General features: G+C 44.1%; 1 protein-coding gene across 1 annotated transcript in view; it reads right to left on the bottom strand.

Annotated features, from left to right (window-relative positions):
* LRP5 (LDL receptor related protein 5) overlaps positions 1–4,185 on the bottom strand; it is a 175,748-nt gene extending 171,563 nt beyond the window's left edge. Inside the window, 1 exon segment of the mRNA XM_062575962.1 lies at positions 4,039–4,185. Coding sequence (XP_062431946.1) covers positions 4,039–4,123 — 85 coding nt within the window. The 5' untranslated portion in view covers positions 4,124–4,185.
* Positions 4,186–18,590: the final 14,405 nt, after the last annotated feature.

The raw sequence follows: 18,590 nt of genomic DNA, 5'->3' as shown, positions 1-18,590 counted from the left end.
ACTGTTGTCATTAAAGCTAGCTATTTCATAAATAATGAGACCTCTTTTAGTTCTGCTTTAACAAAAAGAGAACAACTACTCTTGACTCTCTGTTACTGGCTAAGTTTTAATGAGAAGTACAGTTATATTAGACCCTCTTCTGAGACTGTTTTGTAAGTCAACTAAGTATACATAAACATCCAAGAGTGGTGTGTAAAATATTACTTGTTGTTTTACTACCAGAATGGTACAAGAAGTAATACTATGTTCTCAGAAACAATTCTCTGTGTTTATTACAAAGTTACCTTGGCTTGGAGAACGCATTCTCAGTCTTGTTACTTGAATAGTTTACAGTTGGAACAAAATCAAGATTTATTTTACTAACTACTACATTATGAACAAGTAACAAATTCCTAAGTTAAAAGCTAAAGCAGCTAAGGAAGAAAATGGTTCAAAATAGCAAGAGGCAACATTGTAATTTATACCAGGCTATTGATGAAATATATTCACACTCTTCTGAAGTGCTGACTTCGTGTGTCATACTGATTTATGTACCGTGTACACATCTACGATATGAGTCATTTTAAAGCATCCAGAACAAATGAATTCACACATCATTCCTAGAGGACAGTTAAAGCCATTATCCTTTATTTGGAGAAAGAAAATTCAGTGCTTTTAAAATATCAACCTAAACTTTTTAGTATAGTAAGTTTTCAGTATTTCCTCACTAATTCAGAGGATTTAGGACCATAATTTGTGACAGACCCTCACATCATGCTAGTAGTAGTTACTAGGAAAACAGATCCCTAAATCTATGATAGACAGATTGAAACCGCACTGAAATTCAGATGAGGACTCCTAGATAACACATTCCCCTTTCCTAAAATAAGCATGTATCCTATCTTTCTGCATTCTACATTTAAACATAGAATGTAATGTTTCATTGGCTTTAGGTTACCACAGGAAAAACATTACAAACGAAAAGCCATTCTGAAGTTGTGCTCAAATATAACTTTTATTTAATGCTGCATCAATAGTTTTAAATCTTTGTAATGATCCCATTGTTCTTCTCCGTTGCCGTTTATTTATGTTTCAGGTCTCAGTATCTGGCAAAGAATCATCTCACTATAGAAAACTAAGATACAGTTTCATAATTTGGGGAAACATTCTAATATACCACAAATAACAGCTAATATTTTTTTTGTGAATTTAAGCAAGCAATTACAAACAAGAATGATTTCAACTACTTCTAGGTTTTAGGAGCCACACAAAACACCTGCTACACAATAATAAATGTTCAGAATTTAAAAATATTTTCAGACAACATGTCCTTGCCACAACTGTCCTGTTCCTGAGTACTTAACACAGCCAAGAGATTCCTCTCCTCAAGGATGCACCAAATGCAACAACCATTTTGTCTCATCTCAGTGAAAGAAGAGTCAAGCCCATTATCTCTAGGTAACTTAACCAGGTTTAACCTTATGTTAAGGCATGTAAATAAACCCACTCCTGACACCTCCACGTATAGAGCAAGGATTTTGCTCCACAGCAAAATTATTTCAAAGTATTCAGAATTCAGCATATTACGCTAAATATAGCTGAAGTTTTAATATTAAAGAAGTTCCAGCCCATCCTCAATATTGGAGAGCTATATTTACATATTTGTAAGACAAGTACATTAAAATACTTCTAAGAGATAAAGGGTCCCTTAAAGTCAGGCACCTGCATAGCTTTTTACAGAGTCAGGGTCTTCAGGAATGGAAGCTTAAAGCACAAACCTCTTAGGACTAGTCTGTCTCATACAAATACAAAACAAGTTGTAATTCTTTGGACTTGCAAGAATTACAGTTTTATGAACAAAATGCCTGAAAGGTGGAAATACAGTACACATTACACTTTTTGGACATATTACAGAATACAATATAGCATATACTATCAGTAGGAAAAAAAAAGACTACTTAACTGAAAGCAAGAGCGCGCCTTTCATAGAACATTCATACTCATCCTAAAAGGACAGGTGAGCTCTCCTTAAAAGCACCATCCAGATTAACCTAACAAAGAATCACATACCTTCTTACTAAGTAGTCAGAACAAAAGCAATTCATTAAGATTTATAACCAAGACTATTCAGCTAATTACTAAAAGACAGTGCATTTTTTTCCCCTGCAGATTTGAGCAAAAGGTGACTATCAATACAAGATATACTATATTAAAAGAACCGCTGTCCCTAAACTAAAGTAAATACAAACCAAACTAAGTTACAACTTGCATCTTAGTTTTAATGTGAATTGAATTACATTATTTCCCCGAGAGTTCCAAAAGTAAAGTTTTCCTTTTTCTAAATATTCCTTTTTATAACCATCCATTACATCAGCAAGCAAAGGCAAGTTATTCTGTCAGCTTCTTCTCTCTCCATTTAGGACTCCTACAAATTGATTGTTTTTCCTAAAACTGCATAGTTCAATTTAGTCAAGTAGAAACACAAACAAGCACTCAGAAAGAAACAAATCATACCTAATGCTTTCTGAAACACTTTTAAAAGGTTGAGGCAACTTCTATGGAGACGGTGCATTCTCAGATGCAAAGAGCATCTTTTCATACAACTATGATAGAATAAGCAATGCTTAATACACACCTGCTAAGAAACCCAACTAAAAATAATGAACGATGATGCTGGCAGAAATCACTCAGTTCTCTTGCTGTAAATGACAGTTCTGATAATTACAGATGGTTTGAAAAGGTGGGTGGCCTAACAAAAAGGGGCCTGAGGTGATGTTCTGCCAGCCTTGGCTGCACTGCTGAGTTTTCTAAACTACCTAGGAAATTGCAACAATTAGGTTTCAGTTTGCTAAGCACTTAGGTGATGTATTCAGCAGATCAGATGCAGCAGCAATAGCCCAGAAGTTTCACATGTGCAGCTCTTGGTCCTCATCTTCAGCGGTACAAATTCAAGACTGAAGTAGCACGCACTGAGAAAGGAAAGAAATGAACCCCAGACCTTTCTCCGCGGATGCTGAGGGCAGGACCCTGCCTTCGTTTATTTATACTTTTAAAGGATTAACGCATTTCAAAACACTGTTGCAGAGTACTGCGAAGAGAAAGCCCAGAGCAGCCCTGGCGCCGCAGGCTCGGCACGGCCAAAGCCCCACGCCCTCGTGCCCGGCACGAAGCGCTGGTTACCAAGGCCGCGCGTCCCGCCGGAACGGGGAAGCCGAGCGCCGGGAGCGCCCGGCGGGGCTCGCCGCGGGCCGGGCGCGCGCCGAGCCGGGCCGCCCCGCGCAGCGCTACCTCCACGAGCCAACGCAGGCAGCTGCGTGCCCCCCACCCCTCCGCTCCGGCCCCACCGCGGAGATGGGGGGGCACTCCCCTCCCCCACCCCCTTCTCCCAGCCTTGCCAAGAGTTTGATTCCGCCTGCGAGTGACACCCGACACCAGCGCCTCCAAACCCCGGAGAAATCCGTGTCTGAGACCGCGGAAGCACGGCGCTGGGGGGCGGGGGGGGGGGGGGGGGGGGGGGAGCAACTTTTGTCTCTCTTTTGCAACCGTACGCGTTTACCAGAGCCACCGCCGACTCGGTCCCCAGGGGGAAACAGCTTTACACCCGGCCTCGCAGCCAGGACGTGCCCCCAAGGAGAGGGGGAGGGGAGACCTCGTCTCCTCCTGCCCCCCCCCCCCCCCGCACGTGCCCCTCTTGCAAAAAAGGGAGCGAGGAGAAGGAAGAGTTCGGGGGCAGGAGGGACGCGCCCACCCTCCTGTCCTTCCCCACACACACCGTGAGACCCTGCTCGTCCCGCCCCGTCCCGTCCCGTCCATGTGCGCGTCTTCCCCCCACGGGAGCCTGGCCCGCGAGCCCTGCCCCGCAGGGGGCTCCAGCGCCCACCCCCGCGCCGCCGCGGCTCTGCCCTCCCGCCTGCGCGGCCCCTGCACCCCGCCGCCGCCCCCCGGCAGACTTCAGGGGGAAGTTTGGCGAAGTCCGACAACAAAAGCGGCAGAGGCGCTCTCCTCCCCGCCGACCCCACCGCCGCGGGCCCCGCGACGCCCGGCGCCCAGGGAACTTACCCCCGACCGAGCCCGACTCGCGCCGAAGCACCGAGGCAGCCAAGAGCCGCAGCAGCAGCAGCAGCAGCGGCGCCGCCGCCTCCATGTTGTGCCGCAGCAGCAGCTGCCGGAGCCCGCGGAGTGTCTCAGGCAGGCTCCATGCTCGGGGCGCTGCGCTCGGCGGGGAGGGAGGCGGGGAAGGGGGAAGGCGCTGCAGCCGACCCTCCTCCTCCTCCTCCTCCTCCTCCTCCTCCTCCTCCTCCTCCTCCTCCTCCGTGTGCTCGCTCTCTGCCCCCTCCGCCGCGAGGGAGGGGGCTGGGATCCTCCCGCTCGCACCCGGGGCCCGGGGAGGAGCCGAGCGGGCGGCCAGCGCCCGCCTCTCCCCTCTCGTGCGCGGCCAGGACGCACCTTCCCACCGGCTCTTCCCGCCTCCGCCCGCGCGAGGGGCCAACGGCCGCCGCGCCGCGCCGCGCGCGAGGGGCCAACGGCCGCCGCGCCGCGCCGCGCCGCGCGGGGGAGCGGCCCCGAGGCGGCCTGCGGTGCCCTTCGCGCGGCGGCGGGGCCCCGCGGGGGTTGAGAAAGCCGTTGTCGGCACCCCTCGCCCCGCCGCCGTTCGGCGTTTTCAATACTGGGCTGCTCACCTTCCTTTTCCCTCGTCCCTGCCAGCTCCCCGGCCCCACATGAGCGATGGGCAGTCGGAGCCAGGCCTGGGACAGCGTTGCTTTGTGCTCCAGTCATGCGGTAGCGTATGCTTTAGTGCTCTCCTGCCCTACCTTGAACAAGAATTGAAGCCCCAGGTGCTGTAGAAGCCCAGCCCCTGTGCTCACCTGCGGCCCGCGAGGCGCTTGCAGGGTGCTGAGGAATCGGCCTTGCACAGCACCCGCCTCTCAGCACCGCAACTGCTCCAAAAGGGGGCAGGTAGGAGATTGTTCACCGAGTGTTTAAAAAGAAACAGTTCTTCAGGTGATTTAAAAATTAGGTGTGCAGATCTTCACTCTTTTTTCTATCTGCAGGAAGAAGGGCAGTGATTTTCTTCCTAGATCTGAGTTTGGCTTCCCCTTCCTCCTCCCACACCAAAACAAACATTTTCTTAAAAGCAACTCTTCCATGCAGCGTTACTTTTCAAAGAAAGCCGTATTTCCCCCTGAACCTCCTCCCAGTTCACTACACAAACTTCAGCCCATGGCCCAGGGGGCCCTGTGGCCTCAGGCCGTTGCAGACCGCCCCCAGCAGTGCAATGAGTTGGGCAGCGCCCAGCTGGACCCAGCACATCCCACACACCGTTCTCACCACACTCAAACATGCTGCGCCGATCGCCAATGAAAGGAAACAGCATAGCCAAGTGTCTCCGTTTGGGTCTCCACTTCTGCTTGTATCGAGACGGAAGTGCAGAGGGTCTGGCATCACCTTAAAACACTATTGCAATTCTCAGAGCAGGAGCTGGGGCTGTAAGTCACAGGCAAGTATTTTAACAAATGGGTGCTTCATTTAATAGTTGCTTTTCATTTCAGAGATGAGCAGGTTTCAGGTTTCCCCGTCTCTCGTAATGGACGAATGTAGCTGCTTTGCTGTAGGTGCCACAGCAATGGCTGAGATTACTTCTTGGTGCCCCACGGAGCCCATCTCAAATAGCAGGATCAAGTATTCAGTAATTCCTTTGACAGACCTGGTGGGGGAAGGAAAGGACATTCTGGTTAGGGTCTCCCCCCCCCCAAATGAATGGTAGTCAACTTACCTAAGAAAGCAGTTTAAAAATTCAAGGAGTTGAAGAGTTTAAGTGCTGACCTTAAAGTTGCCCTGCAAAGGAAAATAAAGTCTTTCTGCTCTGTCTTGCTGCTTCTTTACTGCATGAAGAACATTTATTTTAAAGAGGGTTCATTTTCAGTGTTATTTAAAATCTAGAAAAATCTGGACTTCCTTGAAGACAGGAAAACCAGATGTTGGTCTTTCTTGATAGAAGGCCTGTAATAAAGTGGAGCCTCAATCTGAGCTGTTGTATATCGTTAATGGCAAAACTTTTGTGCAAAGACCAGCTGATTAAGGATTTTGTTATGAATCTGTTAAAAAAAAAAAGTTCAACATCAGACAAGTAAGTAGAAGGAAGATTTGTTAAGACAGTAATTGGACTTTACACGCCAACTTTTGACCAGTCTGACCTTCTGTGTCATGGAGATCGCTCAGTACTTCTGGCATCACAGTAACTGGGGATAATTAAAATCAGAGCCAGAAGACAGGCACAGGAAACAGCTGCACTCGCAGCAGGTAGAGGGGCAAAGACAGTGCACAGAGATCAACGCAGAGACCAACACCCCGAGCCTCCTTCAGCTGTTACATCAGAGAGAGCAGCATCCACACACAAAACTGTTTGGTGAGCCTCCACGGAGAGCCAGCTTGTCCAAGGACAACATCACCTGAGGTCCTTTTGCCATCAAGGCAGTTGGGTTCCCTGTACCGTCCTCCTCATCACCCTCACAGGGCCAGGGAACAGACTGACAGGATGACCCACCTGCAGCACCAAAGCAAGCAGCAAGGCACAGGGGTGCGTGAGCCTGCTGGAGAAGAGAAGGGATTTTCTCTCCTGAGGCTGGCAACTGCTCCTAATGCTTGACATCTTGGGGCCTGTGGCCCAAGAGTAGGATGTAGCATAGCTGCTGTTACTCCTGCTCCATCCAGAGTGCTGCTTGTTTATCACCGCATCTGCCAGGCTGTATCCTGGCACTGTCAAATTCTGCAGGAAATTTAGGCTTGGCAACATTTTATATGAACAGAAACAGCAACACGACACTGGCCACAGCATAAAGAGAAGCAATATTTTATACAAAGTAAAAGAGACTAAAAGAGATAAAGAAGAGACTGAATATCAAAGATTTGAACTGAGAGATTTCAACAGAGAACAGAAAGCACATTTTTCAAAGGACAGTATCTGCCATAAGTGCTACTGAGACCAGAAAGATCCACTGGTGACTGATCACAGCCACACACTAACTTTGCTGTGACAGATGATTATTCACAGGCATAAACTGCAGAGTCTCATTATCATACTGAAGTTCTTTTGAGAGCATGCAACATCCTTGTCTGGTATTTTGTTCCTTCCCTATTGGGCCTACCCCAGTTAAAAGGTTGGGTAACAGACTCAAAGCTAAAAAGAAGAGAGGAAGGAGACTAGCCCATTGAAACAAGGAACTAGGGAAAACATCTTATTATGCATTGGTCCTTGGACTTAGCTATCGTAAAACTCAGTTAATATGTTGTAGGGTTATTTGGAGAAAATTAAATATGAGCAACTCTGGAAAGAAATCAGACCTGTGTACTGAGAAGGCTGTCTCTCACCCCAGTTTTCTAGTCCTGCAAAAAATCATTCAGCAAAACTAGAGAAGGCAAGACTGACATTCCTGAAATCTCAAATAATTACATTTTTTGTAAGAAAGTAAAGAACAGGAAAAAGAAAAAAGAACCTCTAGGAAAGCAAAAACAGAGATCAAGCCCAGCTTTCTCTTCCCTTTCTCTTAAGAGAAAAAAGAGAGATTCCTTTTAGAGAAGAAGGTCATACACACCCAATGGGACCCCAAAAACAGAGCCAACTCTCTGTTTCACTGAAGATTTCTTGTGTAATCCTGGGCAAATCACAGTCTAGCATTCCTCAGTTTCTGTTACATGAACAGGGCAGGGGGAATAATTTTCCTAACTTCCATCCTTTCTGCATGGACTGTACAGGAAGCTGCACCAAGTTTGGGATCTGGCTGTGGGATGGAGGAAAAACCTGGACTGCCAGACCAGCATTTCCCCTCCAGGTTTCAAGCTGGCCAATTCTTGCTTTCTGCCATTGTTTTCAGTGCCGATGGAGAAAGATGGGAAATGCAGAGACAAGACGGATAACAAAGAACCCAGCTGTATCTGAGCTCCTAGGGATGTCCTCCAGGATAACCTAGCCATCCCACTACAGCTGGAAAACTTGGCTTGTCTGAAATGCTCCAAACATTTTCTGCATATTTACTCCTTGTGGATTTCTCCCCACTCACTCCAGTTTACAGCATCCTTCTCTCCCAGCTGCCAGAGCTGTCTGAGCTCCTGTAGCGGAAACACTTAATGACAACTGCAGAAGCTCCTGAAGTGAATTTACTGCCTTAGAAATTACACTCAGGTTTATTTTATGATGAATATCAACACCAAGACATATATCTTTGTATCTCTGGGGCAATGCTATTTAGCCAAAATGAAGTCACCAAATCCAGATAGGCTGAAGATGTACTTTGGTGTTTTGCAAAGGGGAGGTAGAGTGAGCAGCAGAAAACAAAGACAGCACCAAACATTTTCATTCTCTACTTCTAAGGCCATGGAACAGCATAATTTTCCTTTTCCAATGACTTTCAAATGCACTTCTTCATACCTCTTTAACCAGCTTCCAACTAGAAAGAAGTCTCAGACTAAACATGGTTAGGGATCCTTATTCTTTTTCACCCTGTATCACAAGATAAAAAAGTTTACAAGAAATCTAGAATAAGTCAGAAATGACTGGCGAAAGCACCATCCCCCTGGACAAAGGTTCCCTCATCTGGCTCCAAAAGAGAGACATGCTAAGGGGAACACATACACATAACACCTACAACTAAGATTACAAACCCCCGTGAAGAAAATCCATTGAGGAATACCATTAACACAGATGAGTTTGGTCATGGACTCTCCAGGACATGCTGCAGAAAAATCTCTGTTTAGTCTCCAGCTCCATCACAGACTCTGTAGGCATCACTCAGCAGCTCCTTCAACATCAGCTGCGCATCTTTTACCTGCATATGTTGTATTTTCACTCTTCCTTTGCCTACTTTGCTCAGAATATCCCTGTCTTTTCATTAGAGCTTACCACGGTAGTGGCCTGAGGTTGCATGGGGCTTTTAGGCACTGCTTTAGAAAAGGTGGCTTTCAAGTATCAAACAATACTTAATTTTTAAAACTTTAAATCACTGCACTGGCTCTAATTAAGTCACCTGACAGGGTGGAAAAGTATCACCATTATCACCTCTTTATGCAAGGCAAAAGTGACAGTAAGACAAATAATACTTCTGTTTATACATGCAGTTTCCCTGGCACTGCACAAGGATAACAGCAGATTTGGTTCAGAGAGATTATTCCCCCAGATATCTCAGCAACCTGACTTTGTCTACATAGCAGTTTCCTTTCTTTTCTTTCTCCCTCTTCCCCAGAGAAGCTATAATATGAACTGAACAGTTAAGCCAGCACAACCTGCAGACACAAAAAGGAGTGATCTTTTTTCAGTTGAGCTTAAATCAGTAACTTTTCAGTCTATGGTTCATATGCTACTTCTAAGACATTCATGAAAGTAACAATGAAAAAACAAGCCAATCTTCCATTCATTTAAGTTTCCTGTACAGAATTCAATATGCCTCTTGAGAAAGCTTTAAGGGTTCAAGTATTGGAAAAGATTGAAAGCTATAAGCTTAGGTTGCTCAGGAAAGGTCTGAGGTTAAATATCAAAAAAGCTACTCATCCAGAACATAGGCAGCCATATGGAAGTGCTTGTGTGCATGTATACCTGAAGAACATTATACACATATAAACTGAAGAACTTCCCTACATGGACAGAGCTCCTATGCCATGCCTGGGATTACAACCCCAGCATTTCCAGTGCAGCCATTTCCAAGCAGTGTCATGACCCTAGTGAGGCTATGGCAATTACAAACAAGGCTCAGATCATGCCAAGTTTTTTTTTGGTCAGCTGGTCATGCTAGATTTTATGGTAAGGAAGTGCTGCAAGTAATCCAGGTGGAACTACAGAAAGACAGAGAATAGCAGTCTTTAAGCATCCGCCAGTGCTCAAGGTTTCCCACAATACACAGAACTCATGTGCCAGGAGCTTCTACTGAACAGAGACAAATAGGACGTGTACACCAATAATTCAAATACAGGAAAATCTAGAGAGACTGCAAGTCAAGAGATCAGAGTGCTATGGGACAGAGATTTCCTGGCAGAAGTGAGTTTAAGGAGAGATGACTGACATAAAAGGCTTGCAAGAGAAAAATTGGTATTAAAAAAAGTATGAAAAATGTCCTGCTAGTATCATCTGAAACAACATTTAAGAGTTTACTGTGCTAGTGAGGTGGCAAGGGTAAAGAGTTGTTCCAAAGCCTCCTGCTGGCTAGCAGCCTCAGGAACAGAGGGGCTGACACTGCCTGAGGAAGAGAAACATGTCACCATAAAAAGTTCTGAAAACATAAAAATAGTTCAGTGGGTTTTTTTTGGTGGTGATTCTTGGACTCCAAACACTTTTCTGGTCACAGCTAAACTCCCCGCTACAGCTACCAGAACAGCAGTCTTTGTATTTCCCTGCACTGCATTAAAGCATCAGGGTCAGCTATTTTTGCAGAGCTGCTTGCAAAATTAACCATTCTTGGTGTTGGAGTAGCACTTTATGTTTACCTGTTAGTCACCACATTTCTGTATCAAAGAGAAGAAATATTCCTCTAGTGAGAAATAGGGAAACTGTGAAATAAAAGAAGAGCGGTGCTGCCTGAAGGGACATGGAAAGTCAGTCACAGAGGAGGGAGCAGATAGCCATCTCCAGACTCTCAAAGCAGGAGCCCACTCTCCGGAGCTCCCCAGCCCCATGTTACCTGTGAATAATCATCTCTCATTACAAGCAACTCCAAGGCAAAAATTAAGCAGCAGGCACAGAGATGGTATGTGTTAAAGTAAAAATCCCCAAATGAAACACATTTTCTATTAAAAAAGAGTCAAATAAAGGAAGTTGAGTGCAACAAGAAAACACTGTATCCTCTCCTCCCTATATTTCTCCCTTTCTCAGGCTGTGAGATCATTAAATCTAGCCTCTGCTGCATCTGAGTAACCAACCCAATAGGCTTGTTTGAACAGCTAGGAACCCCCTTTCCCCCAGGGCTTGCAGGGATCCAAAACACCAAAATGTACACACCCATTGCTGCAAGGCATTATTTGAGTACTCACTACAGCATCCAGCAAGCAATAGGTACTAAATCTCACTGAAGTGCTATCCAGCACAGGCGAATCTCTTAGGAATAGCTTAGCTTCAGTCATGCCACCTGACATACCTTCTCTGACTGAAGTATTGATCAAAGGGCTCATCTTAAGGTAGTGAGGATGTAAGAGTAGTCACTGAACAAGTCAAGGAGAAATACCACAATTTAGGGTAGCATCTTTACATGCCCATATATTGCTCCAAGCACCTCTGCACTGCACAAGTGCCTGGTACCAAGAAGAGCAAGAAAAGTTTCATTTGAAAGCCAGGTAACCTTATCTCATTGCTTAAAGATAAAGCATTATACAGTAATTGCATGTAAATGATCACAACTCCCATCCGCCTACTCACGGTAGCTGGCTTTGCATCATGACATTCAACTCGCAGCAGCAAATTGTTATGTTGGCTATTTTTGCCTTCTCTTCTCTATGCTCCAAAGGTTTACTGCAGGTGGCAAATTGATTTAATGGTGGTGGTAGCAAACAGGCAAACCCCACAGAGTCAGAGATGAGGAGCTGAGTAATCCACAACTCTAGTAGCACAGGAGGCAACTCTGGAACCAGGCTTCCTTCAGATATACAGCATTTATTCATATAATAGCCAAGGCCTGTCTTCCCTTATCTACAGCCCAAGCGTGGCTGCTGTGCACATCTAAAATAATTGCAACCTGCTACTCTACAATGTGAGTGGCATACCACTGACTATGCAACCCTCACAGTATGATTAGCCTTTCAGTGAGCACTTGCTTTTAGAGAAGAAACATTGCAAAACACCAAGACCTATTAGCACTGGCATATGCCTCTCATTCATTCATGCCTTAAAAGACAAAGCTCTCCTCCACTATTAAGCACATCCTCAAGTCAGGGGATCATGTACTGTAGAATTAAAAGATGTAGAAATAGTATGAGAACAACCCAGTGGTAATACATTACCATAACTTCATTACAGCTAAGGCCACAGACTAAGGCCATTTCTTTGACATTTTCAACATTAAAAGAAGTTTCTCTTACCTTTGAGTGCTGCTCAAGATAAAAAATGTTGTAAGCTGGGGTGAAGCCATGCTCTACTAGTTACTGGCTGACTAATTTTTGTGGGTGGCTAAGATGCCAGGCAAGACTTGCTCTGTCCTGGCAAGATGAGAATCTTTCTTGGAGGCAGTGGGAAAGGCTCCATGGCTCAGTGCTGTGACTACTTAGGTATTAAAACAGTGGATGTCGAAACTGATCCAGAGCGCAATCCGGTCCGTGAACTGTACCTGCCATCTGCTCGCTGACAGCACTTGGAACAGTTCTTGGTGGGTTTATATCATGTGCTCCTGTTGGCTGCCAGGGAAAGGAGACAGGAGTTAAGGGAGGAGGAAAAAAAGAAAGTTGTCTTATGTAAGAAGTTACAGACAGATGTAATCGTGGAAAAAAGGAGTTTTGATAACAATATTACTACATAGCAACACACACACACACAAACTTACTGTATTTAGTTTGCTCTTGCACAGTATTTGGTCTGCACTTTGTAAGAAATAAGTACCTATAATGCCTGTCACTGAGTTTGCTATATGGCAAATCAGATGACTGATGCTCTTCCTATAGTGCAAAACTATTTCTCTGGTGATGCAACAGTGTAAAATGGGTCTGAAGCTCCGTAATAGAGAATAACATCCTGTAGATGGCAGCATTGGTGAGCACCACTCGTTAAACCACAGCTACAAATAGCCACAAACCCCATCTATGATTCTGCATGAAACTTTTGTAGAACCTTTGATTGCAAAAAGCAGTTTTCTTCATCACTGATTTCATCATTTGTGATTCTTCAAAAATGAAGATTTTCTCTCTCATTCATCTTAGACAAAGCACATGGGCCTGGCAGCAACATAGGTCTGAACAAAACCAGAATTATTACAGTAGCTCCTGGGAACTCTGGTGTAGGATAAGGGACTCTGCACTGGGCACCATCTAGCTGTAATAAAAATTGCTGCTATCTCTGAGAGATTCATAATTCACAATAAATTAAGATTCTAGAGAAGACAAAAGGTGAGGTCCAATCCATTGCTCTGTCAGCATTATCTGGGGAGTGCACACTTTCTTCTGTAACGGATCTGTGTGTGCACTGACGTTGATGCAGTTATACTAGCAGAATGCTTTTGCAATACAGCATACTCTGAATGCTTACACACAAGATCACACACCTTCACCAGTCTACATCAAAGTTTGGCAGAAAGGCTATATCACAAAACATTTTCTGGTTTGGATCCAGTCTAAGAGGACACAATGACTGAATGAAGCTAACCAGTGGAGGATTAGATACAAAACCAGCATACTTTTGGTCATACAAAACAGCAACCACCACCAGTTATCACTTAAGAGTTTATGTTTCAACATCAAGCTCCCACATGCCAGCAGACACCTGAGGATTTATGTTGCAAACAAACTGCAGAACCAACGAGGTGTGAGTGCATCCACAGTGGTAAGTAGACATAATAACACCATTCCTGTGAATCTCTGTCCTCAAACCATTTATTTTTATGAATAAGCTTTTGGGCTGGCTTCTCCCTTCCTAGCATCCATGTAGTTTTTCACACAGGCTGCATATTACAGATGTCCAGAAGAGAAGCTGAAAATCTGGTCAGATACTTGGCATATTTTGGACTGTTTACATCTTCTCTTCACCCATTCCTCTCCAATACCAAGAGTATGCATTAAAGCAAACATATAGCACTTGCATTACACAAATACCTAATGGATATGCATTTTGATGGAATGTTATACCCCATGGCACACAGGTGTAAGATAGTGATGCTGAAGCACTGTTTGATGTAGACTTAAATTTTCAGAAGTTCACAACTTACGTACAAGAATTTATGCAAGACTAATGTCTGTATTAATTAAGTATCAACATGACAAATAGAACATGTAGTGTTCTGTTTTCTAAACAGAAGTGTTTCATTACTCTGTGGACTTCTATAAAATCAGAAGAACTGTAAATTGTAAATTCAGACAATAAAAGAACAGCTTAGAAATGAAGTTTAAAAACTTTAGCCAAACTGAAAAACGTTAATGGTTACCTGCAATTGCAAGGGGAAGGAAGGGACTATAGTGACAGGAACATCACAGAAAATAGACTGTTCAGCAAGTTCTCAGAGTATGTGAGGAGAAATGCTGCAAATGCAAAGTCCTGTGAAACCACACAGTGCAGCAGAGTCTGCACTGTTTGACCATAGCAGCGCTGGAACACACGAAAAAGCAGAAAAGTAAGATGAGTGAGACCAACCATCAAAACTCTCAGACTTAGGAAAGGAAAAAGTGAAAACAGTTGATTAAACTCTTGTGAAGAACACAGAATCAAATGAACATAATTCAGAGAAATGATGGGGAAGAAGCTGAAGGAGTAGAAGTTCGAAAGTGTCACCAGTGCTTAAACAAAGTATACCTAAATACACTAACTGTCCTAACAGAGAAGTAACAGGCTAAATCATGAATTCTTCAATGACCTTTACCATAGGGTGGAAGCATACAGATTGCAGAAACAGGGATAAAATTATAAATGATGTTTATAAACTACAGAACAGATATATAGAGATAAAAATTAGCTTCCATAGCAGAAATTGAAATATAAGTAGCACAGAGGAGAAAAATCAGCTTCCGTAGGTACATTAATAGCAAAAGGAAAATAAGTGAAGAATTGATCTACTTAAGAGGGAGGGAAAGCTCCTGACAGATATAACTAAAAGGGCAGAGTTTAATGAATTTTTTGCTTCAGTACCTTAAAAAAAAAAAAAAAAAAAAAAGCACTGTGGATCAGGCAGCCAGCACAAATAACAGCACCAAGAAAGGAGAAGGCCTCAAGCTAGAGTTCAGAAAGAACAGAATAGATAAGCTACATAGTTTTCAGGCGGTTCTCCTAAACTTCCTAGGATGAATTTCATCCAACAGAGCCATCAGCTGTGATCTCTGAGAGCTTGTGGAGGACCAGATATTCCCAGAAAACAGGAAAAAAAAAGTAAAGATAGTATCATTGAAAAGAGGAAAGGTAGGAGTCAGGATTATGGCTTGCTTAGTTTAACTTCAATTCTAAGAAAAAACAAACCAACCACTTGGAAGTACCTACCAGGTAATCAGGAGATAAGTAACATCCAACCCACATCTGCTGAGAACAAGTCACTTGAAATAGGTTTACATTTCTTTTGGAAATAGGCCTTGTAGACAGAGGACAAACATGAGGGAACCCACACTTTGACTCTGTTAAGGGCTTTGACACTATTTCCTTGTGACCTTCTTGAAAGCAGTCTAGCAGAACGTGGGCTGAATGAGAATATTATAAGGTAGCTACAGTATCTGTTGGAAAAGTATGTTCAGAAAGTGGTTATCAATATGTCGATGTAAAAATGGAAGGACAGGTTAATGGAAGTTCCTCAGGGACCTGGTACTTTAATGTTTTAATCACAGACTTGGAAGACAGACTAGAGACATCACCAAGATGGTGATGCCATGCTTACAGAATGGATTCCTGCAGGACAGGAAAGAGAAAAGATCCTAAACTTGGGTACTGGTCCCAAGAACAGAGGATACAATCAATACAGTAAAGTGCAAAGCTCTGCAGTTTGGCAGGAATATCTGATTGTATGAACACAGGACAGTAAACAACAGATTTGGTTACAGTTCCACAGAAAAGGATCAGAGGTTTCTTGGCTTACAGACAGGACATGGATCAATGCTATCAGCTTGTTATAAAAAACACACACAACACTCCAGACATTTTATCAAGATGAGTAAATAGAAGCATTGCATGCAATGCACTGGAGTTATTCTTCCTCTCTGTGTGGCCTGTGTACTGGCCTCCACTGGAGTCTCATGTCATGTTTTTGGTATTATATGTCTGAGTAACGCAGCCCATTTGATTTTCCAGGAGCAGTGATGAAAATGCACAGAGGTCCTGTAAAACCTAATCTATGATGAAAGAGTGAACGGAGTCAAGATTGGCTGATCTAAGCAAAAGAGAGAGGACTAAAAAGAGATGTGAGAAGAGTCTTCCAGCTTTGGTAAAGAGAAGTCTTCCATTCCTCACTAAACAGGACGAAAAGCGAGGGGCTCAAATCACAGCAAGGAAGGTCCTTGTTAAACACAAGGAAAAACATTATAATGACAAGGATAGGTGGAACAGATGCTAAGGGGACTGAGGAATCACTTTGACAGAGGTTTTTAAAGATCAGGTAAGCTTCTCTCTTTTGCTCAGACTGAAAATACTTTAATATTCACCAGCAGAAAGAAAAAAAAATAAAACTGACCTCAGTAGCCTCAGTCATTAGTAAAAACACATTTCTAAGGAGGGCAATACCAACTCCAAATATAATCTCTTAAAATACCGTGCAAGGAAAACAATAGCCATCAGTAATTTCAGGAACACTCTTTGCCATTTCAAAGGGTGGAGGAGATGCAGGGCAGAAGGGGAGCAGTGAGAAAAAACAAGACTCCAAACTTACCTTTCCATCATCTCTTTCCTCCACATCCGGGAACCAAACACATTCTTATTTCTTGCATGTGCCCCAGAAGGACCCCGTGCAAGTACCAATCATTGATCCAGGAGCTTCCCTTCTCCCCTCCTGAGCAACCTCAGACTTGCCACAAGTGACCCAGTGCTGTTTTTCCCTCACTCAGATCCCCAAGATGCCTCTTGCATGACTGTCCCAGGACTCCTTGCAGCACCTGCTGTAGGATTCCCCCTGCATCATCCCTCCTTCTCCTGCCAGTGATCTTGTAGCCCCTGCAAGCAATTCCATGCCTTTTTGTGCAAGCTTTTGAGCAATTCACCTTGTTCCCATCTGAACAGCCCTTCACAAACATTTCTGCTTGTATTACCATGCCACCCTGATCTGTTGCCGGTGCTACAGCTTTGCAATCTCATTCGGATTCTTTCCATTATTTCGTGTTTTCCTCCCCCACTGCAGTACAAAAAAACTCAGAAAATCATCAGATGTTAATGTTAGCTGCCACAGAAGCAAGAAGCACTACCTCCCAGCATTTTTATCATTCTTTTGCTTAAATCCTCTCCACACATGGGAGGGACCAGCCACAGTGTTAGGAAGAGCTCTGCCATGCTCCAAAGGGCTGGCATTTGTGAGGTGACACAAGTCCATCAGGCGTTGGCACACACTTGCCCCTGTAGTCTCGAGGGCCTGGTCTCCAGACCCTGTGCATTACCTCGTACATTAACTCTTCCACTCCTTCCTCCAGCCTTATCTAACTGGTAGAGCAACCCCAGCAGGACAGGCTCTGATGTTGTCCAGAAATCACACTAATTGTCTGTCTAATTATGGATTTGTATCCAGGAGGCAAGTTTAGGCTTCAGCACAGACTTTGGCCAATGCTTAAAACAGGGAAACCTCCCAGTGAAACTTATGGGAGGACAGTTTTGAGAAATGCCAGGGAAGCTCTGCTATATCAATACTGCCCAGCTAGCAGCTCATATGAGCAGGCCCAAATCAACAGTGCGCAGTACTGTTTTGCTCTGCAGAGTCTATGACATGAGAGAAGCCACGCTGACCTCCGTTATTATTGTAAGAAGACACCATAAACTTAGGGACTACCAAAAACCAAATGGAAAGCAAAGGTAAAACACAACAGGAATAAAGGATTCTTAGCAACTAGGCAATAAAAAGCCAAAATAGAAAGCTTAAAGTGGCTACTTGCAAACAAAAGGCTTGTGCTTTATCTGTCAAGTCTGAAAGATCAACCTCAAGAAGGCACGCGAGGGAGAAAAACAATCTATAAAGGGTCAAGAGAGTATTATATAGGGATATAAAATAAACAGCTATATATAGCACTATAAAGGGTGCCTGAGAGCATTAGTAGGCATTGGCTACAACAGGTTATTAAGCAGCTCAGCTTTGTGAAAAGCCAAATGTTCATGTCCAAACATATGATCAGGTTTTAGCCTGTATTCAAGAGTCTACTTAGTATAAAACATCAGTGCTCCTCCTTCTTGAACTAAAAGCATGTCTTTGTTTCTGTGAATAATTTGCAATTAAAAGAAAACAAGTGATAGCTAAATCCACAGATGTTAATTTTAGCAAGAAGCAGTGGGACGTGCTTACAGCATACTACTGCTTGGTCAAAGGGAGAGCACTTAAAATTTGCTTTGAGAGAGTACATGTGGGGAAAGTTGCCTGTTCCTCCTCTCTGAAGTGGCTCTATTTGGAATATAAAAATCTTGTGTCTGGAGGACAGGAAAGGAAAAGCAAGGAAGCCACATCCCATGCGATTTCACCTGACTGGTAAGTATGAACCAGATCTGCTATGGTACTTAAATATTACAACCTGTTTTGGGAGTTAAAAGAGAGTAAAGACCCAGAATAATGACAGCAGTACCTCATCACTGCTCTCTCTTTTGGCTTCATAGCCAGCTCCTCCTTTCTGCACTGTCTTCACCAGGAGTCAGGACACAAAGCCTAAGCTGGTGCTCCAGCCCACACCAGCTGGATGCAAGGGGTGGAAACCTTGTTCCTATTTCTCCTCTTTATTTTTAGGCCTTGTGAGTGATCAGTAATCTGCTTTGGAAACCTAGAAAGAAAGTTGGG

This window comes from Rhea pennata, chromosome 5 (genome assembly GCF_028389875.1).
Source record: "Rhea pennata isolate bPtePen1 chromosome 5, bPtePen1.pri, whole genome shotgun sequence".
Classification (NCBI taxonomy): Eukaryota; Metazoa; Chordata; class Aves; order Rheiformes; family Rheidae; genus Rhea; species Rhea pennata.
The sequence above is the reverse complement of the archived record's forward strand: the minus strand, read 5'-3'. Positions and strand labels throughout refer to the sequence as shown.